This window comes from Kwoniella shandongensis, chromosome 5, assembly GCF_008629635.2.
Source record: "Kwoniella shandongensis chromosome 5, complete sequence".
In the NCBI taxonomy this organism is placed as follows: Eukaryota; Fungi; Basidiomycota; class Tremellomycetes; order Tremellales; family Cryptococcaceae; genus Kwoniella; species Kwoniella shandongensis.
This window is the reverse complement of record NC_089291.1, coordinates 1,216,272-1,242,512: the sequence shown is the minus strand read 5'-3', so window position 1 is coordinate 1,242,512 and position 26,241 is coordinate 1,216,272. Positions and strand designations below refer to the sequence as shown.

At 49.9% G+C, this 26,241-nt stretch overlaps 9 protein-coding genes across 9 annotated transcripts; 4 read left to right on the top strand and 5 right to left on the bottom strand.

Annotated features, from left to right (window-relative positions):
• Positions 1-1,001: 1,001 nt before the first annotated feature.
• Positions 1,002-4,892, bottom strand: CI109_103133 (uncharacterized protein; the record flags this gene model as incomplete). The annotated part of the gene is made up of 16 exons (XM_065967240.1): positions 1,002-1,035; positions 1,090-1,258; positions 1,357-1,442; positions 1,524-1,593; positions 1,658-1,781; positions 1,833-1,970; positions 2,360-2,874; positions 2,931-3,341; positions 3,467-3,602; positions 3,655-3,899; positions 3,947-4,000; positions 4,052-4,199; positions 4,256-4,319; positions 4,379-4,448; positions 4,503-4,575; positions 4,638-4,892. The coding sequence occupies 16 exons, from the start codon at positions 4,890-4,892 to the stop codon at positions 1,002-1,004; spliced, it is 2,592 nt and encodes an 863-aa protein (XP_065823312.1).
• A 333-nt stretch (positions 4,893-5,225) lies between these two features.
• On the top strand, positions 5,226-10,270 carry CI109_103132 (uncharacterized protein; the record flags this gene model as incomplete). The annotated part of the gene is made up of 32 exons (XM_065967239.1): positions 5,226-5,274; positions 5,333-5,653; positions 5,707-5,745; positions 5,832-6,200; positions 6,252-6,510; positions 6,557-6,587; positions 6,645-6,785; positions 6,839-6,859; positions 6,915-6,999; positions 7,052-7,112; positions 7,161-7,311; positions 7,354-7,464; positions 7,516-7,593; positions 7,647-7,731; positions 7,785-7,839; positions 7,882-7,944; positions 7,998-8,025; positions 8,091-8,112; positions 8,161-8,183; positions 8,236-8,268; positions 8,323-8,372; positions 8,418-8,445; positions 8,496-8,547; positions 8,696-8,844; positions 9,007-9,017; positions 9,071-9,129; positions 9,183-9,340; positions 9,408-9,500; positions 9,574-9,724; positions 9,792-9,845; positions 9,898-9,965; positions 10,049-10,270. 32 exons carry the CDS (start codon positions 5,226-5,228, stop codon positions 10,268-10,270), a joined length of 3,120 nt encoding a protein of 1,039 aa, XP_065823311.1.
• A 308-nt stretch (positions 10,271-10,578) lies between these two features.
• On the bottom strand, positions 10,579-12,362 carry CI109_103131 (uncharacterized protein; the record flags this gene model as incomplete). The annotated part of the gene is made up of 5 exons (XM_032001519.1): positions 10,579-10,834; positions 10,945-11,156; positions 11,223-11,408; positions 11,502-11,999; positions 12,072-12,362. 5 exons carry the CDS (start codon positions 12,360-12,362, stop codon positions 10,579-10,581), a joined length of 1,443 nt encoding a protein of 480 aa, XP_031864409.1.
• Positions 12,363-12,870: 508 nt separating this feature from the next.
• Positions 12,871-14,466, bottom strand: CI109_103130 (uncharacterized protein; the record flags this gene model as incomplete). Its single annotated transcript, XM_032001518.1, has 11 exons — positions 12,871-12,895; positions 12,955-12,983; positions 13,065-13,141; positions 13,201-13,326; positions 13,392-13,407; positions 13,460-13,526; positions 13,576-13,657; positions 13,738-13,747; positions 13,812-14,066; positions 14,188-14,282; positions 14,334-14,466. The coding sequence occupies 11 exons, from the start codon at positions 14,464-14,466 to the stop codon at positions 12,871-12,873; spliced, it is 915 nt and encodes a 304-aa protein (XP_031864408.1).
• An 875-nt stretch (positions 14,467-15,341) lies between these two features.
• CI109_103129 (uncharacterized protein) lies at positions 15,342-15,996 on the top strand (the record flags this gene model as incomplete). The annotated part of the gene is made up of 6 exons (XM_032001517.1): positions 15,342-15,422; positions 15,489-15,500; positions 15,613-15,685; positions 15,753-15,783; positions 15,841-15,868; positions 15,928-15,996. 6 exons carry the CDS (start codon positions 15,342-15,344, stop codon positions 15,994-15,996), a joined length of 294 nt encoding a protein of 97 aa, XP_031864407.1.
• A 94-nt stretch (positions 15,997-16,090) lies between these two features.
• On the bottom strand, positions 16,091-16,464 carry CI109_103128 (uncharacterized protein; the record flags this gene model as incomplete). The annotated part of the gene is made up of 3 exons (XM_032001516.1): positions 16,091-16,242; positions 16,311-16,368; positions 16,426-16,464. The coding sequence occupies 3 exons, from the start codon at positions 16,462-16,464 to the stop codon at positions 16,091-16,093; spliced, it is 249 nt and encodes an 82-aa protein (XP_031864406.1).
• Positions 16,465-17,144: 680 nt separating this feature from the next.
• CI109_103127 (uncharacterized protein) lies at positions 17,145-20,161 on the top strand (the record flags this gene model as incomplete). Its single annotated transcript, XM_032001515.1, has 4 exons — positions 17,145-18,442; positions 18,490-18,549; positions 18,603-19,031; positions 19,075-20,161. 4 exons carry the CDS (start codon positions 17,145-17,147, stop codon positions 20,159-20,161), a joined length of 2,874 nt encoding a protein of 957 aa, XP_031864405.1.
• Positions 20,162-20,555: 394 nt separating this feature from the next.
• On the top strand, positions 20,556-23,184 carry CI109_103126 (uncharacterized protein; the record flags this gene model as incomplete). The annotated part of the gene is made up of 9 exons (XM_032001514.1): positions 20,556-20,592; positions 20,703-20,968; positions 21,051-21,126; positions 21,204-21,714; positions 21,783-22,355; positions 22,418-22,444; positions 22,519-22,719; positions 22,793-22,829; positions 22,921-23,184. The coding sequence occupies 9 exons, from the start codon at positions 20,556-20,558 to the stop codon at positions 23,182-23,184; spliced, it is 1,992 nt and encodes a 663-aa protein (XP_031864404.1).
• A 453-nt stretch (positions 23,185-23,637) lies between these two features.
• Positions 23,638-26,177, bottom strand: CI109_103125 (uncharacterized protein; the record flags this gene model as incomplete). Its single annotated transcript, XM_032001513.2, has 4 exons — positions 23,638-23,931; positions 24,000-24,946; positions 25,005-25,212; positions 25,284-26,177. The coding sequence occupies 4 exons, from the start codon at positions 26,175-26,177 to the stop codon at positions 23,638-23,640; spliced, it is 2,343 nt and encodes a 780-aa protein (XP_031864403.2).
• Positions 26,178-26,241: the final 64 nt, after the last annotated feature.

The window sequence follows — 26,241 nt, the reverse complement described above, 5'->3', positions numbered from 1 at the left end:
AGGGAACGTGATGAAGATGATAAATGGATGGGTGACAAGTGGTAATAGCGCAGGGAGGTGATTCAATTCTATTATTCTATTTGGAATCTCTGTGCCGTTGCCCCTGTCACGGCTTGCTCGTACCTCTTTCTGATGGGGGGTGGGATTGTGTGTGTGTGTGTGTATGTACGTGTATGTGTATCTGGGTGGGACGTGCAAGGGTGATGGGCGTGGAGTGTGATGTGTGCGTGTATGGTGTGTGTCCATCCATCTAATTGAACTGCCCCGTCACTGCCGTATTGACTTGATTCCAGCAAAGCTTACCCTTTTGCCAATAATAATAATTTAATACTACTCTAACTTCGCTTACCCACACCCCATACGACCAACGTTTCTTTCTCCCCTTTCAATAAAACTCCTATTAATCCTAACGGTGCCTCTTCACACTCAAGACGTGCAACAGCCTTGTGCCCCTTGTGTTGCCCTTGCTTTCATCCACCCCCTCCCCCTGAATGATGTCATTCCCTGAACCATCCGCGTCGGATACTTACTACTAGAGGTTCTTTTGTGTCCCTCTTGGTCCCTCTGTCTGTATTCACTACCCGATCCTGCAAACAGGTCCATCTTCAAGAGAAAGTGCGGATGGCATGGGATTCCAGCGAACCAGATCAAGCGGAAAAAGACATCATCAACTAGTCGTCATCACCATCATCATAATCATCATCATCATCATCATCAGACAAGTCACTAACCCCCCATGACTCACTTCCCCTCGGCAGCAATTGGTATGGTTATATCCTATACCCGTCGCGTTTTTCGTTTGACCGTATGGTGATGACAAATGGAGCACTTTTCGTTCGGCAGCAAAAAAAAAGAAATAAATCGCCAAGAGAAGCGTTTTGTGTCAACCCCCCGTGCTCATCGTATGTTTCTGATCGTTTAGATTATGGCAAAGGTATACCTCATCCATTGTGCCTGAGCCTATTTCTTTCTCTCTCTTATGACATGATGTTCCATGGAAGCTACGTATGATCGTTCTGTACAACACTGTCGCACCTGTTACAAAGATGGTCTGCTCTGTCAGCCGTATGTAACCAGCACCGGGGACACTGATGGTTGCTCGCTGGCAAAAGGGTAAGAATGATCGGACCCGAAGTTGCCTCTCCGTCGAGATCTATGACCAAGTCCGCGGTGTATCGCCATGTAGATTCGGCCGTCTGTGCCGGTGGAGCTTTCAACTCCACTTCCGACACGCCAAACAAGCCGGAGAGCGTCATGGCTATGGGACAGCACCCAGACAAACTTAGGTTAGCGGGTCAGTCTTAACGTCGCACAGGGAAGCAACAAAGGGTGCAGAAGGCGAAGTGGTATACGTACCACTTTCAGTCAAGATTTCCGATTCCTGCAAACCTACACTCTGTGCCTGAATGTACAGATCGGCTTGATTCAGAGTCTTCAAACTTCTGCGCAGCCGAACGGAACAGACAAACAGTCAGCTACCAACATGGTGTGGGTGGGTTTCGCCCATATGGTTTCATGCTCACTCGGCTGCCCGTGCATCTTCCGATAATCTCTGGACCCTGCCGCGTATGGCCAGAAGAGCCGAGACTTTCGCTTTCACCGTGTGATCGAGCCACGTGTCCTGATACTATCAGCTCAATCATTCCGAGCTCTTCACCTACATCAGGTTGCCAGGTTTCAAGGAAGACAGAGGATTTGCGTCCGGCCGCCGAGTGCTCATACAATTCCTCGGCAAGATGAGGGGTGATCGGCGCAATGATTTGTGTCAAGCGAGTCAGAGTCTACTCTGGTCAGCTATCAACAGGTTGACATGCCGCGAGCCGTCAACTCACATGTTGTAGGACCGCGATCACAGCTTGCCGGGTGGCGTTGTCTGCCGAATCACAGTAGAGCGTGTCCTTGATCACATCGAAATAAAGCGCAGATAGGGTGGATGATGCAAATGTGGAAGTGGCGTGAAGTACTAAAGCCTGTCAGCCCGGCCCGCCGGTATCAGCGCTTACCTTTATTGAATGCATACGCTTCATATGCGTCCTTGGCGAAAGCCTCCAAGGTCGAAAGCTCGTGTAGGATATAGCGGTCAATCTAATGGTCAGCTCACTCATACTCGGTCAAGCTCACCGGTCGCAGATCGTATTCCTGCAGGCTTTTTGATTCTGAGCCCGCCGTGTTGGCAAGAAGGAAACGAGTCGTATTTCGAAGCTTGCGGATAGCTTCACTAGCATGAGAGATGGAAGAGGGGCCTATTGACGCGTCGTTGGTGTAGTCGACAGACGCGGCCCATAAACGCAAGATGTCTGCGCCGTACGCAGGAGAATCCTTCTAGCCATCAGCCGCGTTTCTCCAGTGGCAAACTCACATTCAACCCATGTATAATCTCCATTGGCGACAATCCATTCCCAGCTGACTTGCTCATTTTCTCACCATCCTCGTCCATGACGAAGCCGTGGGTGATCACAGTGCCGTAAGGCGCTCTGTGGTCATCTCTAGAACTGATAAGTTTCGTCAAGAGTGACGACTGGAACCAACCACGATGTTGATCTGATCCCTCAAGGTAGACGTCGGCAAGAGGTTTTGATAAAGGTCGCAGGTTCGCCTCTTTCAACAGCGTCCAGGACGAACCGCTGTCAAACCACACATCGAGAGTATCGAAACCTCTTGAGAGGTTCTGACCCTGATGAGAAGGTGGTATGAAATCCTCAACCGGTCCGTTCCACCAGTGATCCACGCCATTCCTTTCCAAAACATCGATGATGTGGCTCAAGGTCTCACTGTCCATCACAGGCTGACCACTGGGGTCGAACAGAGCTGGAATCGGCACGCCCCAACTCCTTTGTCGAGAGATGCACCATTCTGACCGTGACATGACAAACGCTTCCAGGCGTTTACGAGCTGTCCGTCAGCGATGATATATGGTCAATATGACTTACATTGAGGGGGATGGAAGTTGACAGATTCGAGCGCACTAACGGCATCTTGCTTGACCGCCTCTACGTCTGCAAACCACTGAGGGGTTGCTCGTAAGATGATAGGCTTCTTCGATTTCCAATCGTACGGATAACGATGCTCGATAGTCTCTTCAGCCAACAGAGATCCCTCGGCTCGCAGTTGTTCCACCATCTCGTCCGTCCCCTCGTTCAACACCTCCTTGCCCACAAGACTCGAAAGACTCTCATCTTCGCCCCATCTGACCAGCTCCTCGGTGAATCGACCGTCATCATCGATAGGACATCGAAGTCTGTCCGGCAGTATACCGGCGCTCAGGAAAGCGGCATAATCTTCTTGGCCATGAGCCGGAGCCGAATGTACAAGACCAGTACCAGCGGCCGAAGTGACATGGCCTGAAGCGAAGACTAATGGCCTCGGTTGGGACGAGGAAGGAGGGTGAAATCGATGGGTATATCGGGTTCCAACCAGTTCCGAGCCTAGGGAAGTAGGTCAGCGCAAATGGAGATTACTAACCCACCATCCAGGCTGCCGAGCACCTCCAAGTGTCCAAGGACCTCTTGCATGGATTCTAATCGATCCTTTGCAATAACTAGCAATCGGCCTTCTTCCGTAGATACGACCACATACTCCATTTCGTTGTGAACCGAAACTCCCTGATAGGTATGCGTCAGCGATGCAAATGGGACGTTCCCTCGATCAACTCACAGAGTTGCCGGGTAAGCTCCACGGTGTGGTGGTCCATATGGCAAGACTAAGTGGTTTACTGCCCTCCTCACACGCCTCCCGGTAGGTCCGTCGAAGCCCATCTGACATGTCTGATTCCTCGACCGGGAACGCGACGTATACCGACCGAGACTTGTGCCCATCCTTATACGACAATTCAGCCTCGGCGAGAGCCGTCCGGGAAGATGGTGAGTAGTATGTTGGTCGCAGGCGATGTGTAACGTAGCCTACCAAGTTGTCAGCGTTGTCCAGGCGGGATGGTTCAGACACTCACCCTCTTCGACCATAGTTTGGAACAGCCGTAGTTGTCGAATCTCAAAATCATGGTCTGCCACAGCATCAGCAAGTCACTGAGCTCAATCAATAGCCGACTGCTCACCTAGTGTTCTATATGTGCCCTTGTCTCCCTCCCAATCTGCCATGACTCCCAAAGCTCTCATCTCCGTCTTCTGGATATCTATAGCCTCCAATGCCACCTTCTTCGCTTCTGCCCGTACTTGACCAGGAGTCAAAGACGTGTGCTTTTTCTGCACATGAGGCGTTAGTGCCACTGGAATAAGCAAGACCGATATGCTGAGCTCACTCCTATTGCTGCCAAGGCTTTCTGCTCTATGGGTAGACCATGGCAATCCCAACCAGGTACGTAGCTGGGCACATATGTGACTTCAGCTCTTGCACCCCTTAATGTTCCAAGGTCCTAACTCACTGAACTCTATGACCCGTAATGACTTTGTATCGATTTATTATATCCTTTAACACTTTATTGAGGGCATGACCTGTGACCAAGAATGTGTGAGCGATGAGGATACGGGTTGGGTCAGTTAGCTCACCCATATGCAGATGCCCATTGGCATAAGGTGGTCCATCGTGCAGTACGAAAACGGAACCGTCGTTCTTCTCGTACTGCATGACGAGGAGACTTTAGCCTACAATCAATTGGACGCTCACTCTGCAAAGCATCTCACCTGTTCTTTGTATAGCACATCACATGTCTTCAATCTATACTTCTTCTCAGCTGCAACTACGTCCTTATGTTTGAGTGGAAAGCTAGTCTTGGGCAGTCGAAGGGTATGAGAGTACGCTTTCCGCTTGTCCGCTGGGGTCAATGTGGCTGTCGCTGTACTGGCGAATCGGACACTTTCGCAAGGTGAGACCGAGCTTGCGAGGTGGTGAGAGATCAGCCGGAGGGGACCAACTGGGACTCGTGATACCCAGACCATGCTTTCGGTACGCCTTTGGGGGAGGTGGAGTTTGCGAGGGTGCGGACTTGGCTCTCTCCTATCCTCACAACGTCCAAGTCTACTATTGACAGATCAGTTGCTTCATCATATACTGCCTGCTTGTTGCTGGTCCGAAATATCGCGATTGACGCTCGATCGACAGGATCACATCACGTGATAGCGCTATCCAAACAAACGAAAGCAGCCGTGGGAAAGCTGAGCGTGTTTACCCGGTTATCTGTAGAGCAAAGTCAATCCAACATTACTTTTAACCTATACATACCACTCTCAACTTCTTCGCTCAAAACTCATCATCTGAGCACGACACGATAGATGAAGGGGAAGAAGCGGAAAGGCTTCATAACAAGCGTAGCAGATCCTCGTAAGCCCTCAGCTGAAGCTTATACTGTAGAGGGCAAAGCACTGACCTCCACTTGCAGTATCCGACGATGATTTCGACCTGGAAGTCAAAGCGTCTGCCAAAGAATATGCCGAGGTTCAAAGACAGATAGCAAGACGTGAGAGAGTAAGACAGGAGAACAAGGAGAGGAAGAAGCGGGGAGAAGCCATCCTACCTCTGCCTAGGGTACCGTTGCCGAAGAATAGGATAGGGCATGTTGGGAATGGTGGTGGAGGTAGGGGTGGTTCAACACCAGGTGTCTCGGGCGACGAGGATGCAGATGAGGATGATGTGGTTGACGGAAGTGGGACACCGAAGAAGCAGAGACTTGCAAACGATGATGAGTTGGGGTATGAAGGTCGTGAGTAACCAGACTGCTTTCAGTATACGGCATCGGCTAATCCGAAGCGCCAGAGGTTATTCTGCCCTTCGATCCGTTATATGTACTAGCAGGTACGTCTATTGCCCGGGGTCCCTATCCTCAGACACGTCCATACGCCTTCTCCCCCAACGTATCGCTATTGTCCTGCTGACTTCAGGCGAAGGCCTTCCCGATCCAAATGGGAAAGACAACCCTAAAGCAATTGCCCATCAAAAGCTAGTGAGCCGGTTGATGGGACAGAAGCCGGCGCCCAGTGGGTCGTCGTCTCGGTTTATAACACCTGCAAGTGGTCCTGAGAAACGACCGCCCGCAGTTGACGGCTCGCTCACACGAAACAAGTCGAATCCCCCGTCGAGCGATACTGTCGATGATAGGGGTACTTCTGATTTTGTTGACGAAGAGGAGGAAGCGCCAGAGGGTGATTACGAAGACGAAGATGATGTGGTTGTTGTGCCATGGGGGGAGATGGTCAGGTCAGACGATATAGTGGATGACGGTATCTACTCAGATGAGGAGCTATTTGCGGGTAGGTTTATCCCCAACTTATGTACTCTTCTGGCTGATTAGGTCGAGACAGGAGTACAGCCAGATATCACTGCAGAAGTCCAGTCTATCCCAAAAGTTGATCAGGACGATATCCCACCCTACCGACCCATGTTCTCCTTCACCTCGGAGCAGGCAGATATTGGACCTTACTTCTTGGATGCGAACACAAAGGACATCGCGATTCCAGCCTCAATCAACCGATTCCTGAAAACTTACCAGCAGGTTGGAGCTCAATTCATGTATGATCATTACAAGGATGGTATCGGAGGTGTTTTGGGAGACGATATGGGGTAAGTTTCTTACTTTACGTTGATGCACTACTCATCCTTGTTATAGGCTGGGCAAGACTATTCAAGTCATCGCTTTCGTGAGTAGGTACAGACAAGTAATGACGGGGTTGACCGTGGACCTGATCGTTTGTTAGCTTTCCGCAATCATGCGCAAGACTGGCACAGCCGCGGATGACCAAAGACGGAAGAAGCTGGTCCGACAGTCTGTCACGCCCTTGAACCCTAGGCATTGGCCAACAGCACTGATCGTGTGTCCAAAGTCACTGGTCGCCAATGTAAGCTACTGAGATCACTCGTATACGATTTCCGCTCATACCAGCGTTCTCAGTGGAGTCGGGAGCTGGACACTGTGAGCAAGAACCAGCTAGCCTATAAGCTGTCTGCCCGTGCTGAGTGCCTACCAGTGGGGCTACTTCGAATATGCCGTCTGGAGATCGGACAACTTCGAGGACATCAGATCCTCTTTCTTCCAGGGCTTTCTTGATATCGGTATGTGCATCGCTCTGGCTCCCAGACGGATCACTGACATTGTGTAACCTAGTTTTGACATCGTATGATACAGCTCGAACCACCATTAGCCAGCTCAAGGATCTGCCACTATCGTAAGCTGGTTATGCGACGTGCTGTTGCGTCGCTCACGGGTGTGATAGTGTCGTCATAGCGGATGAAGCACATCGTATGAAGGAGCCTCGAGCGCAATCGAGTCTCGCATTGAAGCAAATACACTGTCGGACGTGTTTTGCATTGACAGGTACACTGGTGCAGAACCGGATGGACGAGATGTGGAGTGTCTTAGATTTCGTGAGTTTCGCCCTCAGATTTCCAAGCTGATAATATGATTAGGCACATCGCGGTTGGGCCGGTACCTTAAAGCAATGGAGAGCGTTCGCAGTGAACCCGATCAAGAAAGGACATCGATCTCAAGGGACCACCGAGGAGGTCGTCTCTGCAATCGTGAGTGCTTTCGGATAGCTTGGTATGATCGCATCTGACCAAGTCCGCTAGATGAGATTGGGAGTCATGAATCAGCGTGTCTTACCACATTTCTACCTCCGTCGAGACAAGCGTCTCATCGCTCATGAGGTGAGCGCACAGTACGTGATATAGTAGAGACGGGCGCTGACAGCTAGATGTAGCTTCCCGAGAAGCGAGATATGGTCGTTTTTTGTCCACTTGCGAAACGCCAAATTACGGCGTATCAAGCTTTGATCGATTCAGAAGGTACGGATTAGGCGCTAGCTCCACCACTACATTCAGGCTGATCCCTTGCACAGACGTGCAATTTCTTTTGAAACGAAACGACCCTTGCTCCTGCGGTTCTGGCGAAAAGTAAGTGTAATGGCGGGTGGCGGACACTGACTTTGGTAGGAGGACTGCTTGCTGTCACGGGGAGACGAACCAGGGCGAGACAGTCAAGGATGTGCTCTTGAAGAAGTGAGTGGTAGTCAATTTCACTCTCAGTCTCTAGTCGTCTGATATGTCCGTAGTATCTCTGCCTTGCAGAAGGTCGCCAATGTGAGTAGAACGGTAGCAAATACTGCTGCGCTAGTCTGACTATTATTCACACCTACCTATGATAGCACTTCGGACTCCTGTACCACGGTAGGTTGCGATCGTTTCGGGTGAATTGCCGTGCTGATAACGGTACAGCCAAGGACGACTCACAGCATACGGTGAGCGGACTCTGCCCGGGTCATGTGGATCAAGCACCTAACTTCAGTGTAGCGAGAGATCAACAGGCATTTCTTCCGAATTTGCGTACGTATCTATCTCGAATGCGCGCCGGGTTCCATGCTGACTCGCTGTCATCAGACTGGCCAAGACTATGATACGAAACAGCACAATGTTGTGCAAGCTGCACTGTGAGTGGCACAGCTCAATTTGTTGATCGCTGACGAGGCAAACAGTGATCCCGAAAACTGCGGGAAATGGACTGTGAGCTACTTGGACCTCAGACCTTGCAATGAAGCTAACTCGGACCCTAGCTATTGGAGCAACTACTGATCCAATGGAGACGAGAGCCTACTAAGAACAAAGGTGAGTCTGCATCACGCCGAATGTTAGCTGACCATCTTCAGTCTTGATCTTTTCCAACTCCGTGCGGCTGCTAAAGATGATTGCGGAGTTCATCTCGACGTCGTCCTCTCGTGAGTTCGCTTTCACAGTGATTGGCTGACGATCACAGTATCGGGCTTTGCCTTTGACATGCTTACTGGAGAAGCGGGTAATGCGGAACGGATGGACATGGTGGATCGTTTCCAGGATGACAGCCAAGACAACTTCATCCTGCTTATCAGCACATTGGCAGGAGGTGTCGGTCTGAACTTGACAGCCGTGAGTACGACATCGACATGGACATGGCTGAAGTGTTTAGGCGAACAAGGTGGTCATCTTCGATCCCAGTTGGAGTGAGTTCACACGCCTGGATGTTTGGGCTGACGATTAGATCCGGCGGATGATTTGCAAGCCATGGATCGAGCTTTTCGTATCGGTCAGAAGCGAACAGTGTATGTTAAACGACATGGCCTAACACTATTCTTAGCTAATCCCTACTTCATAGCGATGTGTATCGACTGATTGCACAAGGCACGTTAGAGGAGCTGAAGTATGAAAGGCAAAGTAGGTATTAGCTGATGCGCAGAACTGGGCGTCAGCTAATTGTGGGCCACTAGTTCACAAGCAACAGCGTGCACGACAGTTGAATGATGGCACCTTCGAACCTCGTATCCATCAAGGGTTTGACGGCGCCAGGAATGCGGAGGATCAAGGCGAGCTGTTTGGCGCACACAATATCTTTCGATTCAATCCAAAGGGATTCGTTTCCAACAACGTGAGTGCTTCGTCCACGCAGTCGTTGCACTTCTCGAGTATCAGTATGCTGATGTCTTTTTGGGTAGCTGGAACGGGTACGATTGGCGGAGGATCAGTTTGTCCAAGATCTTATACAGGCAGAGTTCAATGACTCGGAGAATGAAGATGAAGAATCGGACGTGAGTCGTGTCTGTGCTCGTGTGATATCGTTTTCATGACCCGAGAATTCTGCTGAGTTGTCTGATGGTGTAGGACGGAGCGAGGAGGAAGATGCGAGATGAGAGAAGAGCGAGGGAGCTGAACAAGGCTCGTCAGAAGCGAGCCGTCAGTCAGACCGAGCAGAAGGTGGAGAGGAGGCAGGACGATCTTGTAAACGATATCTTGGGTGATGCGGAGACGCCAGGTGAGCCGGGTGCTCTTAGCAAACATGTAAGCTAGACTAGTGTGTATACTGAATGCTAGGACTGCAGGTTCCCCGAAGAGAAAGAAGGAAGAGGATGTGCTTAGTCGATTGGGTGTGACTAGTGAGTGTAGATAACACACGAGTCGAGCAATGCTAATACTCTGTGATCACAGCACATATGCACGAAGCGGCATTTCGTGACTCCCCTGAGGAAAGAGCTATCTACGAGATCGGTGTTCAGGTGGGTCTATCGCGAGTCATGTCCTCGTAGGCTACCGCTCTCACTGTCGCCTGCTGATCGGTTCGTCCGGCTGGTCTCTCTAGGTGCTCCGCAATAATCCTGCGATGGCAAAGAAGATCAAAGCCAACGATCTTGGGAAATTGGGAAGGACAATCAAATCGTCCTCAGCGAGAAGAGATAGACCAAGCGCAGGCGGTGCTGCAGAGGAGAACGAGGAAGAACCGTGGCAGCGCAGGATCCAGGAGAGGAAGAAGGAAGGAAATGCTGAGAGGGTGAACAAGGTCTTGGCGGAATTGAGTGATTGATCGGTAGTAACAGGTACAAGTACAGGACAGGGACGGACAGACAAAGCGGAGACACAGTCATCTGTTGTAAAATATCTCCTTCGCCTGCATTGTAAAGACAGCAATCAGACCGATACATGCCTTCTATATTCTACGCTAATCTAATCTAGTCAAATATGTCATCTTGTATCTATGGCGGACGAACGGCGACATCAAACTCAAGTTCTAAACTTTCCACCACAGTAGCCTTCTGCTCTCCGACATCATAGCGGTGAAGCTCAGTTCAGCTGGTTGTGACCAACCAACAATCATCGACGGCTAGCTCCTCCTCAACGAGCTTTGAACATCCTATCACCCAGATCTTCTCCTTCGATATGTCGTCGTACATACTCGCTTCTCAACACGCCCTGAGGATCAACTCGCTTGATGACATCTACGAAATCGTTGAATTTTGGATAGAGCGCTTCGATGTCTTTAGGTCGGAGAGTATGTTGTTTGGCCCAATGCGGTCGACCGCCATGCGAAGCTAGGAGTGAGGCGAATTTGGTGTGGAAATCGCGGTAGGGTACTGCTAAGCCGTATGGTCTATAGCGAAGGAGGTGGAAAGTCAGCCCTTCATTCCTCCCATTATTCACTCGGACATGCAACGAAGAAGTGAAAAGCGTTGTGAGATCGTGTCTCGAAACGCGACTCACCGATAAGTAACCACACCAATCCAACAAGTCTCTCTTCCATAACTTGGAGATAACCAAATATCATCCTCCTTTGACCATCTGATCTCAATTGGGAAATGGACGCGCAAACCACCCGAAGAGGCTGCTTCGGCATCAAGCCAGACTTTCATCTCTTCAAGACATGCTTTGGCGTCTTTCGCATCGATAGCCCATTCCAGAGCGTATTGTGGGAACTGTGCGAAGTAATCCCATCAGCCACCAGTCTCTACTATCTTGAACACGTTGGTGGCACCACTCACCAAACAATCAAAATTCAACAATTTGTATCCGTCATCAATCGCCACGCTATCCTCTTTCGATAACCACCAGGCCCAACGACCGACGAAGGGTGTGAAAGATGGGAAGATCCGAGAGACGAAGAGGAAGAATTGGGTGACGTGGAAACCGAGGATGTGGGCGATTAGGGAAGAGGTGGGTTGTGCAGGCTGTAATCGACCAGAACACAAAGATTAGCTCCCGAGTTCAGATTGTGTTGATCGGAAGGGTCCCGCATGGGACAAAGCAAGCGCTGAACTCACCTCTGATGTCCTGTTGGCTTTACCAACAATCATACCCTTTCCATCGGGATACCACCAGACTCTAACATGCTCTGCACTCTGTTTGATCTCATCCAAACTTTCCAAAACCTCTTCCACTCCTCTGGCCTCTTTGGTCTCTTTCAACCTAAACGCATCCTCGACCTCAACCTCTACTTCCAATATGAGACCTGTCGCACCTAGACCACAGAGCGAAGCTACGAACAGCTCAGGATCTTCGTTGGGATCAGCACTGACACGGACGATTGGAGCGCCGGGTTGAGGAAGGACGAGAACAAGTGATTTGACATGTTGGGAGAGAACGGGAAAATTGACACCTGATCCGTGGGAAGCGGTCGAGATGAGACCTGCGATGGTTTGGTCGGAGATCGAACCGATATTTCGAAGTGCGAGAGGGGGTGACGCAGCGGCGAGGGAACGATGGATGTCATGAAGGACTGTGCCAGCTTGGAATGTAGCGGTATATTTGTCATGGTTGATCTGGGTGTAGGATCAGCCATCATCAGCATCATATCCTCATACGAGACAGTATGTACCAAGCTAGTCACTCACATCAATGACCCCCTTGATCCCCTCCATCCTGACCAACCATCCGTTCGTACAAGCTAAATCACTCGGTGAATGACCCACTCCGACAGGATGTACCCTCGCCCCTTCTCTCCTCGCAAGCTCTACAATCTGACGACATTGCAATGCTGTCGTGGGAGCGAACACACGTTGGGGCGTACAATGAAATGTTTGAGCCCAGTTGGAGAATGAAGCTTTGGGTGAGATGGTAGGTATGGAGATTGGTTCGAGGGCAGAGGCGAGGATCGAGCTGTCAACGTTGAGTAGATCGTCCATCTTGGGCTTGAGCGACTATATGCGGGATTCGATCTGGTGCTGCGATGCGAGCGAAGGACTATCCACACAAGAATTGATGTACAGCCTTCTTATCAAAGATGGACGAGCTACGATCAGATCGGCCGACAATTGAAATGGAAGAACCGATTTTTCCTTTTTTGTGTTGATCCAGCCTCGGTGATCGGTTCGGTCCACTATGCACACAGCGATGAAACGCGATCTAACCAAATCAATGGGCAAAGGATAGACAGCTGAGTCGAGGTGGCTTGGAAGCGTTCTTCCGTGCTCTACCTCCTTTTGCGTTCTTGAAAGATGAAGATAAATCAAGAAGTAGATGCAACGATAAAGCACAATCTCGATCTTTTTTGTGCACTACGATCGTGCGATTGCGTGTTGATTATTAACAATTGATAAAATAAGGGTAACTAGGTTCCAATTCCAATTCCCTCTCTCGGCAGAACAAGGCACTACGGCGACAATCTATCAATCTGGCCAACGTGCTGCAATCTCATCTCGTAGGTAAGAAATGCGATCTGCATGAAATGCCCTCTGATCAGCTTGGAGCACGAGTTGCTTGAGGCCAATCACTCACGCTTCGGAGTACATCTGAGCATCCGTTCTCTGAAAATCGAGCATTCGTCAAATATCAGAAAACATTGAAACCAAGTATCTCGGTGATAACCGCCAAGCATAACTACTCACCCTGAAAACACAGATCCCTGCAAAGATCGCACTAGTGAACACGAGAGAGTCGTACACAAACCAGGCGATAGCCCAGGCTGTATAGTCGTTATCAACGGACTCCGAGTATGGTTAACTCTGTGCAAACATGACTTACAGCTGGTGGGCCATCCTAATAGCTCGGAGAACTGGGCGCAGTCGGACGTATTCCGCTTATCGAATAGTCGCTCGTCGACATAGTCCCATACCACGTAGAAGAGGTTCATCACGCCGAGGAAGAGCACTGCGATCACTGGCAGTCAGCCTGCGCCATCTCCCAAGGAATAGATCTGGCATTACAACCCTCACCATAGAATCGCAGAGCCTGCAAGTGTTACACACTCAGCTTGATAACCAACTGTACCGGAAGAACCTACATTCCCATGATCGCCAAACCACAATCCTATCAAGATACCTTCACAAGCGATAATACTAGCGTACGCTCTATGGTACCTGTAAGTATCGAGCTCAGAGCGGTACAGGTCACACTCACATCCAGTGGTCCGCTCGGAGAACCGGTACCAACAATCCGAAGTGTATTACTAGAGCACAGATCTTTGACGCAACAATGTCGACTGCCAAACGCAGACCAGCAATATGCCGCCGTCAATCAATCGAGCGATAGGTTGACCCGTCGACAAACAGACAAACTTACAGGCACAGAACTGTCACAAAAATCATCAGTCTCACTTCCATGGTCGATTTGGAAAGGGCTCAAACTCCACTCACAATGAACAAGAACCCAACGATCGAACTGCCCACATACCCCGCCATCAACGTAGCCACCGCCGACGGACTCCAAAAACTTTGCGCAAAGGTTGGCATCGCGTATGGGTTTCTTGGTATTCGAGGTGTGGTCCGCATAAGCCCCATGACGTGGGTGGCTCCGCCGTCGTTGGGATCTATGCAGATCGAGACGACTTGACCGCCGCACAGGAGACCGACGGTGAGATGGGATAGTTCGTGAATACCAACGGTGAAGAGCTGTAAGGGCAAGAGATGGATGCAGTCAGCTAGTCTGTCGATCCTGGTTTCTTCCTCCGAGGATACTCGACGATCTTCTCGCCCAGAATCGGACGATACACATATGACAGAACTTGCTCACCTTCAACGCCGCTATGAAGTCTCGTAGGACGGGAAGATTCCAAGCGATCAGTATTGCTAGAAACATGACACATGCTGCTATCACCGTGTTCGTCTCTGCAATGTATGCTTAGCTTGTCTAACTGGCAGACCGTACAGTGAGCTCACGGAACGTATTCGGTGTGGTGTTTGCACGCGATACCAAGTTATGTAGTGAGGCTGCGAGAGTATCATTTGTCGTTGTCGTCGTCGTTGTTATTGCATTCCTCAGGAGGTTCGGCAGTATCGAATTGGGAGGCATAGTTTTCGCTTTGCGGCTGGCGTGTTGTCGGATAGGAAAGGTGAGGACAGTGGGAGCTCAAGCAGAAGAGTGTAGAAGATTGTGACGACAACTTCGAAAGGTGATTGATGGAATGTCGACAGCGATTTCAGTACTCTGAATGCGGTGGGATAGCGTAGTGTTGTCCTTTGAGGGGCCTTCTGTTTCTCAGCTTTGAGATAAAGGTGACTAGTGGTGTCGTGGTAAGAAGTGACAGAACTGCGCGTGTGATATTTAACAAGTATGTTATCAAGAACAAATTAGACTGTATTCAAGTGGGTCAGGTATGATAGATGCATCGATTAAGAGTGGACAAGCTAAAAGCCAAAACGTTGTTTACAACATGGCGGTGTGTGCGAGATTGTGTTTCGTTGAGTGATGTTCTACTACTGCGCTACTCAGCAACGAGGTCAGTGCGTGTCTGGTTGCAACTTGTTGTCACATTTTCATCTATGATGCAAAGTGCCCACAGGCCTTTGTCGCTGTATGTATTTGAATCTCTCTTCCATGCTGCACTGACTGAAGGACTTGCAAAGCATTTTATGAAGATACGCGACAGTGATCCTCAACATCTAGTGGACCAACCGGTTCATAAAAAGCCCGGCTGGGAGAGAGGTCGTAGAATGCCACGTGCTATATCGCCGCAAAGCTCCGATGTCATAGTATGTAGGTGTATGGTATGTGTATGCAGCCTGGGAGTTCCGATTGATCCCGTCGGTTGTCGCTCACTCCTGTAGTCGCTACTGCTGCTCGTCGTTACCGTTGCTACCTGCATGCATCCTGACGTCAAGTCCCATTTCTCCTCCTCCAGCTTGTTCAACAAAAACAGATCACACGACTGACGACTTCGATCAAACATGTCTGCTCCTGTTGCTATCCCCTCTCCTCCCGCCCCTGTGGCCGCTCCCATCCCCAGTGAGGACCAGATTGCGAGAAAGGTGAGTGGGAATTCTACAACTTTGGCTATTGGGTAATGTCAAAATGCTGATGTATGATTTGGATAGTTCGACAACTGCGTGAGTTGTATATCCGGCTCTTTTTAGGAAGAACATGGCTCTACAAACGCCATGACGACGTCTATGCTTGCTTCCAGAATCAACCAGCTGACAGTCGCCCTTGCTCTTTCAGGTCGCTGATCTCCTCGTCAACGCTGGTCTCGGTTTCGGTGTTGGTGTTGTCGCTTCCGTCCTCATCTTCCGACGTGAGTTGGCAATGAGTCGTCTACCTCTACGCTGGCCTCATCACTGATATGCCACCCTTATTTCTAGGACGAGGATGGCCCGTCGCTCTCTCTACCGGGTAAGTTTGTCGTGTCAATCCGTCGCAGCTCATCGCTGATACTAATTATCTGCACAGATTCGGAGCTGGTGTCGCTTACTCAAATGTAAGTGATTGTCGCCTTGCCATTCCAGAGCTCCAGCTGATATAAAGGTGTGATAATAGTGCAACTACTCTCTTAACCCTTACGTCCTCCCTGGAACCAAGATCCTTCCATCTACCAACCGATCATGATCGTAGCGTGAGCGCAGAGGGACGTATAGAACTGGAGCAGCGAGACTTGGCACCAAGTCGACGTATGGGTGTATGTATGTAATGCATGCATTGATCAAACGACTGTATCTTTTGATGTTTGGTTTGGATGTAATTCCTCTTTTCCTTGAACTTGCCATGGTACACCCCCTACTTGTCCTATTCTTTCATCTATTCTTGGATCCGCTACATTACGTGGGATGGTCCGTTGTTCTTCCCCAAGGTATGCTACACAATACATCGTTTTTATCAGCACTGTTTTGTCTGTGTCAGACATCAATGTCAAAGACACGTACCCCTTCGATATAGGATTGCAGAAGTGACAACGAGAATGGGGAATGAAACGATGATTGTCTGACCGCAACCCCTGATCAGCAAGTTGTCCTAAGCTCGTGCATTCGTCCAGCTCACCCGTAATCTCTTCGCATCGGGATTCATAGGAGGAGCCATGTTCGCTCTCGGTGTTGTATATCCTTACGACCAGCTCCCGTCTACATGAGTGACGTCGAGCTGAAAATGTCTGGAAAGTCAACCATCAAAAGGGATCGGCTCGCGGTGAGTTGAACCGGGGAAAACAGTGATTATTACGTAATTCATGCAGTCTTCGCTCACCGTTACTCAATTCCAGTCATCTCCGTCTCACTCTCTCTCAGTGTTCTATTTCGAATCAACATCTATAGACTCTCCCCTCTACCCGTTTCGCCCATTCCTGTCCGTGAACTACCAGCCATCAACTTACAGTACTCGTGCAGCTTTTCGCTGTCCAGTACAGGTCCTGTTGTAGACCATCGCTAGAAATACGAATTCGATCTTTCTTGGTGCTTATGACTTGACATCTGGTTCTAGTCTGACAGCAGCGCTTCTTGAACCTCAAGCTCCCAGAATTGACCTCAACTTACCTCACGCAACTTCGAAGCCTGGCTACCCTGGTATCTGCCTGAGACCTGCTGAGTGTGAGTCAAATCGCTGACGAGCGCCCGCTTAAGCTCACCCAGACTCCGGCTGATGTGCGCTTTGTTCCCAGACTACTCACTTTGACACAATTATCGTTGACCAGAAAACTTGTCAGCGAGGCTCACGTGCGTCCAGCTCAACCTATCCAACAGACTCAAAACTGATCTTGCTTCAGGATGAGCCACTTCCCTCCTTTCCCACCCTCTCAATCTGGTCGATACTCGCCCAACCGGGCTTATGGCGACAGACCACCGTATCCGCCCCAACAGGTTCCACCACCCCGCGAATACATGCCCTATCCTCCTTATCCTCCCGCCGTCCCTCCTCCACCACCGTCGTCATATAGACCCTACGACAACTATCCTCCCTACCCGTACGAACAGCCTCGAGCCCCTTATGAAGATCATTACGACCCATATCAGCCCGCAGCAAAAGCGTACAATGCACCTGCACCACCGGTCCGCATGCCACCCAACCCGTATCCGCCCCCGCACATCACCGCACCACCACCGCGTCCTGTTCGTGGACCCTCCCCTCCCCCTCCTGTACGTCGACCTCCACCGCATCACCAGGATTTAAAACCTACATTTGGACCGGGAGACCTCTCTGTTATGACCGCGCCGACAACCATCAACATATCGGGTTACACCTCGGCGGTACACACACTACCTCCGAGTCATTTGCCTATCACCAAATATGTCTCCATCAATCGCGATGACGCCATCGACCTTCATCGACATCTCTGCTCTTCTCGATCTTCCGTTTGGTACGCTGACGGGTCTAGTCGAGCAGGAGAAGCATGGTGTGCAGCAGTAGAGTGGAAAATGGATTCTGGCAGATCTGGAAGTAAGATGAGAGGCGTGATCTTAGAGGGAGATGCGTTGGAGGCGGAGCTAGGAGGCTTGTATAAAGCTGCGGAAGGTTTCAAGGAATTGCTCCAACAGTCGATCAAGGATGCCGAACCGATTTCACACGAACTGACCGTGTTCTGCGACTCGCAAGCGGCTATCATTGCACTTGACACTTCATCTCGACCTGAAGCCCTCAAATTCGACCAACTCTGGCGAGAGATATGCTCCGAATTCCTTCATGCCCATATGACGCTGGTGTGGATACCGAAAGATGGCAACATTGAAGGTCAAGTGCTCGCGGATAGGATTGCCACTGTTGCAGCTAGCAACTCATACCTGAAGCGAAGAAAGGAAAGAACACTGCCAGAGCTTTATTCTCGTCCTGGTAGCGGCGACCCCGCGCCCTCTGCGAGCTCTGAGCCTGGTCCATGGCAGCGAGGAGATGCCGATCCGTCGAGGCACAAGGCTCACTTTGAGAGACCCAAACCCCGACCGATCTCTCCCATACTGCAGGATCCGCAAAGTTCAAATGGCCTCAAGCTGGACCTTGCCCCAGCGTCCGATCCGGTGGATGGTGAGGACGAAGGTATTCAGCCTCGCGAAGGTGCCGTCTTTGTCACCCAGTAAGTTCCTTCTAGAATCGGCCTGTACAAAGCTGATACACGTACAGCTTCCCACTCGAGGCTTCAGCCAAGGATATTGGTATTCTCTTCGCTCAATATGGCGAAATGTGAGTCATGATGAGCTGAAACCGATATTTGCGTACTAATGCTACCATTTCAGCGTTGCCGTCGACATCTTCCACATCTCGCCGGCTCATCCTCGATTCGCCAACGTAACCTTTAGCGACCCAGCGTCAGGTCTCGCAGCTATCCAGGACCTCCATCGCAGACCGATCAGATTGGACACACCTTTCGCTCAGGAGAATCAAGCAGATCTCGAGATTTGGAAGAATTGGGCTGGTCAACTCACCGTCGTGCAGCATGAACCGCCACGAATTGTGCCCAGCAGTGTCGAAGCCGATTTCCCAGACCTCCCAGATTGGGCCAGGGGCAATAAGGACGCACGTAAGAGCGAAGAGGAGGAGACGATGGAGGTGGAAGGTCAAATCAAAGAAGAACCTAGCGCGACACCTGAGAGTATCAGTAGGAAGAGGGAGAGGGAAAGAAAACCGAATGCGGCTACACCAATGAATGGGGGAACAGGAGCATCGTAAGTCGATATAGCAAACGGTCTCCGCTGATACGTTTGCTAGTACTCCTGTCTCGTCCGTCAATTCTCCGTCTCCACGAAAGCGGTTGCGTACGGATATCACGACTGACAACGTTGCAACTCACAATGTCTCACCACAAGACACTCAAGCTGCCAATGCAGCAAATGTAGCTGACCTCGTTTCTCACGCTCAGCCAGAAGTCAGCAAGGAAGACGTTACTCAATCGGCACCAATATCTCAAGACCATCGCTCAGATAGCGTCGATGCGACCTTCCTGTCTCGGGGGACGCCTCCTGTGGCGCTCCCGCCGTTCCCTCCAACCATCAAGACTGACGGTGCAGGCAAAACTACTCCTCAATCCCTGCCTGCCGCTTTACCTGATGCCCAAGGCAGACAATCTACTCAATCGACTACTCATACCAACGTCTCTGCTCTTCCTCCTACCCCTCTTACTGCTGAGCGTCCAGCTGGTGTCAATGCTCCTCCAAGATCGCCACCTCGTCAGCCATCGCTCGAGGCAGGGTCTCAAAGCTCAAAGCCCGCGATCACCAACTCGGCGTCAGAACCTCAAGAATACCCGATCAAGATCAGCGCCAAGACACTCAAAGCCCATATTAATTTGACCCGGAACTCTCTTGTCAAGCACGACCTTAGTAACTGGATCGCTCACACTTGTCTAATCGCCCACGATATCGATCACGCTCGACGAGCACTTCAAGCGGACCTCTACGCGACGGATGAGTGCTTCATCACAGGAAGAGATCTCGAACGTGCTCTAGCTTCAAGAGGTTTCACTGCTCCTCGAGTCGACGCATTCATTTCCAAAGTGCTCAAGGTGTTAGATGGCATTGCTGCTGCGGAAGAGCCTGAAGCGGACCAACAAGCGTCCGATGAGGATGTGGAAAGGTTGGAGAAAGAGCTGGAAGAGGTTCTGCAACCGTATCCTGATCAGACAAAGGAGGCTATGTCAAGTGCAGCCAAGGTGATGGAATACTTGGTACGAGGGAAGGAGTTGCAGGAGAAGAAGAGATTGGAAGTGGAAAGGAGGGTGAAAGTGTTGGAAGGGATGGTGAAGATTGGTGAAGTGGTCGGAGGCGTCGTGAGGTACTTATTGACAGAGGCAACTTGATCTGTTTGCCGGATAGCTTCTTGTTGTCGAGTCTTGGTAGCGCGCTAGGTTCGGTGTGGGAAGTGTGCTGTACATGTGGAAGGAGGTTTGCGTTATAACGATGTCATGTCCTTTTATGTCTTGATCCAAAGCTTCTGAAAACAAGGACTATGTGCTGAAGTGATACTGTGGACTGATAAAGGAGCGCACGGACCTCCGACCGAGCGATTTGGTCACTCATTATTCTATACTTATCTTCCAGACTGCTTCTTCTTATTCTGTTCTCTCTTCCTCATCAGTCTTGTGAGCGACCGCTCTCTCTCTCTCATACTCCCCTCGCTCCTTCCCCAGACACATTACTTGCTCTCGCAGAGACCGACGCACAGCTTCCAGTACCAAAGTGACAGTTTCCAAGATGGTTGACTATACCCAAATTCCCAAATCTTCTTCTGGTCAGTCGACCTTCCTACTTCATGCTGTCACTTATATGATCGTATCGGTGTTGTATACCGATCATCCTTACTAATACAGCCAGATCGTTCACTGACCGTGTCTTTGCCAGGCCCATGCGTCGGTGACCAACTCAAAGGACATCAGAAGACAGCACTCAGCAGGATACTGTTTGCCGACAACGATTATGCGAGTTTGAAGAGATCCAGAATGGAAGAAGACAAGTCGATATCAGAACGAGATCTGAAGAATCACTCTGCGTTCCCACACCTTTGGAGTAAGATCGGACATGACAAGTGGAACAATAGACTCACGGATGAGATTGCACTGAGTCAGGATAGACCGTTACAAGGTAGTGGAATGGTCTTGGCAGATGAGGTGAGTTGTCACGTCCACGGCTGGCCTGAAGCACGATGAAGGGTAATACCATCTAGATGCTGATGTTTTGTGGCAACGGCAGATGGGGATGGGTAAGTCAGTGACGGTATTAGCAGTCATCGAGGCGACACGAGAAGCAGCTGTTGAATGGGCTTGTAGTGAGTCCCGTTCTGTTCCTGCCACGTCCTACCCGGCTATATGATGGGGCTATGATCGCTAATGCATGATCACTCAGCGACCGATGAAGAGGCGGAGAACCCTTCATACAGATTACCGAAGAGGTGGGATCTAAACGACATATACATTGACACCCCTCCTCATTCGGACACTTCACTGTCGCCCAAGAAGAAACGTAAGATCGCCCAGGGGTCTTCAAGGTCCTTGAGTAGCGACAGTTTGAATCATGAAACAACCTCAACTGACATCCCTCTACGCACAAAAGCGACACTCATTGTCTGTCCTCTCTCGGTGTTGGACGTCTGGATCAAGATGATCGAAAAGCACTGGGAAGGCGGGGTCGATATTGGTCTACCACTGAAAACCTCTAACCTGAAAAGTCAACGTCCGATCGTTTCAGAGACGCTGAGGATTTTCTTGCATCGTAATAACAAAATGGATGTGTCGCCTAGGAAACTGTGTTGGACTGATATAGTCCTTACGACGTACGAGACAATTCTTCGTGATCATGAGCGTGATGGATTGCTATACGATCTGATCTTCTATCGCGTGGTTCTGGATGAGGGACAGTGAGTAACCAGCATGATGATATAACGAATACAGTAGGCTCACCTTTCTCCCTGACTTTGCCTCGAAGCCGGGTGTGTAACATCTCCACAGGAAAGTTCAACGCCGTCAACGATCTACATCGAAGACATATGCTCATCGTCACGGGCACACCTTTACAAAACTACCTCTCAGACATGTGGTCGTATGCTGCTCTACTTCGACTACCTTGCGATCTCGATCAACCGGACAAATTTCAAAAACACATTATCGATCCTATCCTCGTACCAAATTTTGACAAACTTGATTGGAGAAAACTGCAAACCTTCGTCGATATCTATTTCATCCGAAGGGTCAAAGACGATAATTTTTGGTCAAAATTACCTCCGAAGTTGATCTATGTGAATTGGTTAGATCCAACGACCAGTCAAACGATCATGCATGATTATAGGGACGATAATCCTCATCAGTGGGCGTTGAATACTCGTCAACGTCAGATCGCAGCTAGTTCAGAGCTGGTCATCAGGCTCGATCAAGTACTGATGAAGGCAAAGGACAAATCGTGGGAAGAGATGGGGTATGATGAGAAGAGGGGGTCTTGTAAGTTGGATTGGTTGAAACAGTTTGTGAAAGAACAACGACAAAAGGAGAAATTGGTCATCTTGTGAGTCATATACTCTCAATAATAGCGGACGTGTTCATGCTGACGAGAAAAGGCACGAACAGCTCGCAATGGACCAAGATGCTTGATCGGTGAGGATACCGTACCTCCGCTGGCTGTGCCACACTCACAAATCAATCCAACTAACTCGCTTTGCCATTTCCAGCGTCGAAGAACTCATGCATCGACTCGGCTACGACTGTTATAGGCTACAGGGCAAAGTGCCAGCCGAAGAGCGACCCGTCATCGCAGCGCACTTCAACGAAGACGAGTCTACCCGAGTTTGCATGTTGGCTTCTATCAAAGCTGTTAGCGAGGGGATCTCGTTAGTCGGAGCGAGTATATGTATCTTTATGGATATCCTGTGGTGAGTCAAAACTTGACGTAGGCTCACATGTAGCCGATCTCCGTTCTGGGAGGTGGACTGTGTTGCTGTGCAGGAACCCTGCACCCCATGATCAGGCGATGGACCGACTTGTAAGTGCAAGCAGTGGCACTCGGCATTCCGTTCATCCATGAAACAATCATTCACTTTTCGTGTTTATGACCGTTCTGAAACTGGCGACAGCATCGACCCGGCCAGACGAAAACCGTCACAGTTTATTTCCCCTTAACATCCGAAACGATCGAAGAACAAGTTTGGCTCCGTCAAAAACTGAAGAGAGGATACTACCCTAGGATGTTCAGAGATGATAATCGTCGTCAATCAAGCTCAGGGAACGCCCACTCAGGAATGAACGAGTTGGTACTCTCGGATAGTGTGTTTGATGAGCTTTTGTTGGCTCTTCCGACACGAGTGTATGATTCGAAAGATGGAGAAGAGGAGGATTAGTCGATATTCATAGAGTAGACTTTTGTCTACGCCGTACCTGGGAGCTGGCTCAAGAACCCCCATCTGGTTCATGAGGCCCTGTTCAGCCACATCCATCATAGCCATATCCAAAGATTCCGCAAGTCATGTACAGTATTGATTTCTAATGATCACGTTGTCAGATACGATTCAAGCATTCATCATGTCATTCATGTCAAAACGTTGCCAACTACTACTACTACTGCTATGTACTACTGTACTACTATATCACTATGCTTCAATGCTATATGAGATGCTATGAACATGCTAATGTCGATGGTATACTGTATAAACAAACAAACAGACAGACAAACAAAACCACAAAATACGAAATGTGAAGTCAAAAATCATGCAGTCTTGGCCAACGACAATCGACCTCCCTACGTCCCGACGGAATCTAGGATACTATAGCGTACCACTGCAACCCGAGATATTTCATTCCAGATATTCTCCATCTTCATCCGTCACCTCGGTCCCTTCTTCATCATCATCACCCGTTTCCACTTCTTCCTCTGACGATCCTCCATTCTCCACACCATCGTCCGATGCCATGTCCACACAACATTTCACACAATCCGCGTCCTTCTCGTGTCTCTCGTTACATGGTGGATATCGCATGATGACGGAAGTTGGATGAAGAGGTCTTTGGAGTGTGTAGAGAAGTCGATCGAGTTCTTCAAAGTTTTCATCGTTGGTTGCGAAGCGTCGATGTTTCTTCGATGCCATGTGCTACAATCACAAAGACAAGATCAGCTTCAGCCACAAACGGACCAGTAGAGAGACGCGGATATACTTACCACGGACAAGTCGGAATACCTCAATCTACAATTCTCACAATACCCCGCTGCGGTATCTTGATCCCTACCCTTCAAACCCATGTCCACTTTCTCTCTATTCCTCATCCTCATCTGCACCGTGATCGAGGGATCTTGAACCGGATCTCTCGCCTGCTGCAACATCTTGATCACCTGTTCTTGTGTCATGAAAGTCTTTGGAGGTTGAGCAAATCCACCACTTCCTCCCATACTGTGTCTTCTCTCGGGGATACTGCCGCTACCAGCTGTAGGAAAGGCAGAGGGGTAATCGAATTCGTTGTCATTGGTGGGTGTCCTTTTCGATGCGGCGAGACGCGCGTTGCCTTTGAGAACCTGAACTCGCTTTGACATCTGCATGATTGCTCGATCTTTACTCCCACCAAGACCGGGAAGACCGTTCAAACCACCAAAGTTCGGCGTGTTGGCCGCAGAAGTGGAAGCAATGTTGGAAGTAAGAACGACGCTGTTGCCCGACGCGTCGTGATACGGTTGTGCTTCGGGCAACTTTGGTGTTGATGGGAGAGCACGAAGAGATGTCGATGGTTTCAACTCGTGTGGAGGTTGTTCGCTTCCAAAAGGTCTGCGATCGACATATAGCGTCCAAGCTCGATCTCGGATCTTCTCCACTGGCACCGTACTTTGCATCGAGGAGGAAATTCGCAGGAAACCGTCGAATAGCGTTGGCCATTCCGGTCCATCCTTTTGGCTGTAAGAGTATTCCTTCACCATGATGGTCCGATGTTTGCCTGTTGCATCTTCGATGAGAAGGTACTTGCTTCCGGGCTTGAAGTAGTAGTAATCAGGTCGAGGAGCTGTCAAATCGCGTTCACGTGTGCCGTGGATACGCTCGTCCTCGAGCATAGTCGACAAAGTATCATTGGTGTTATTCGTTTCCACCGGAGCGATGCGTGACAGGATACCAGCGAGCTCTGCGCGGAAATACATGTCAGGAAAACTAATACCGTAGTACGGGCAATTTGTGCTCACTCTTTACTGTCCACACTTTCATGTTCATCGCCTCGGCCTTTTGAACCAGGTCTGTGACACCAGTACCATCGAGGAATGGGTTCTTGGGCGATTCTCGAACTGCATTATCACCGCGACGAGTCGGTGCGAGTGGTTTTGCCTTTTGAGGCGAGTTTCCACCTTTGACAATGAGGTGCGTGACGCGTGTAGAGAAGAATTGGTCGACTTTCTATCAATTTGAACGAGCATACGAAGCGTTAGCGCCTGAGCGTGGACCGACATCAACGAGTGTACACTCACAGCACCCATTTTCAAAACTCTGTTCCTCATATTCCTCCCTGGCCCTTCTTCTGCTCCTATCTCAAAGTGAAAAACCAGATTGGGGAAAGCTCTCGTCCATTTATCTCTCCATTGTTGCTCCTCCATCATCCTCCCGCTCTGTTTCGCATTCGCACTCGCTGTCGTCACATCTGTGATACCCTCGACCTTTGCGCGTTTCGTCGATATCATCATCGAAGTGGAGGTCATGTCGCGTGATCGTTTCGCCGACCCATTTCGTGATAACGAGAATGTCTGTGCGCTGGTCGAATTGTACAATGAAGATTTACTGTTGTTGGTCACCATTTCCGCAGCGAACACATCTGGCGTCGCAGATGGTTTTGGGATCGAAGTGATTCGTGCTTTGCTACCGCTTCCAACGAGATTGGTATTGACAGTCGCGAGGATCTCTCTCGAAGTCGCGTTGGGATTTGAGCTCGTGCCCGCGGCGGCGCTAGCCCCTTTCCTCCAAGTATTGAAAACGTCAAAATGACCATGTCCATCTTGTTTCCCACCTCCAAGACTCTTCACGTTTGATCGAGATAGACTCTCCATCTTGGTCGAATTAGCGTTGTTCGTGGTGGGAGGAAGAGGATGTTGAATGGCAACGGAAACGGGAGCGGTTGATGTCGACGCTGCCGCCGACGCGGACACGGACGCGAAGAGTGGATTGTGATGTAGTGTAGTCTGATAATCTCCTCGGGATGGAGTAAGGATTGACATGCTCCTTCTTACCCGAGGAGTTGATTGTTGTTTTATATGTGTGTTTGAGAGATGGATGAGTGTACGAGACAAGTGACTGGTTAAATGACGAGATTCGAGTGAAAGTACAAAGTGGGAGTTGTGTGCCAGGGTAACAAAGTCAAGATATCCCATCACACATTAAACCCGGCGCGTCAACACAGTCACGTGATCTCACCTCGCTTTGATTTGGCACATT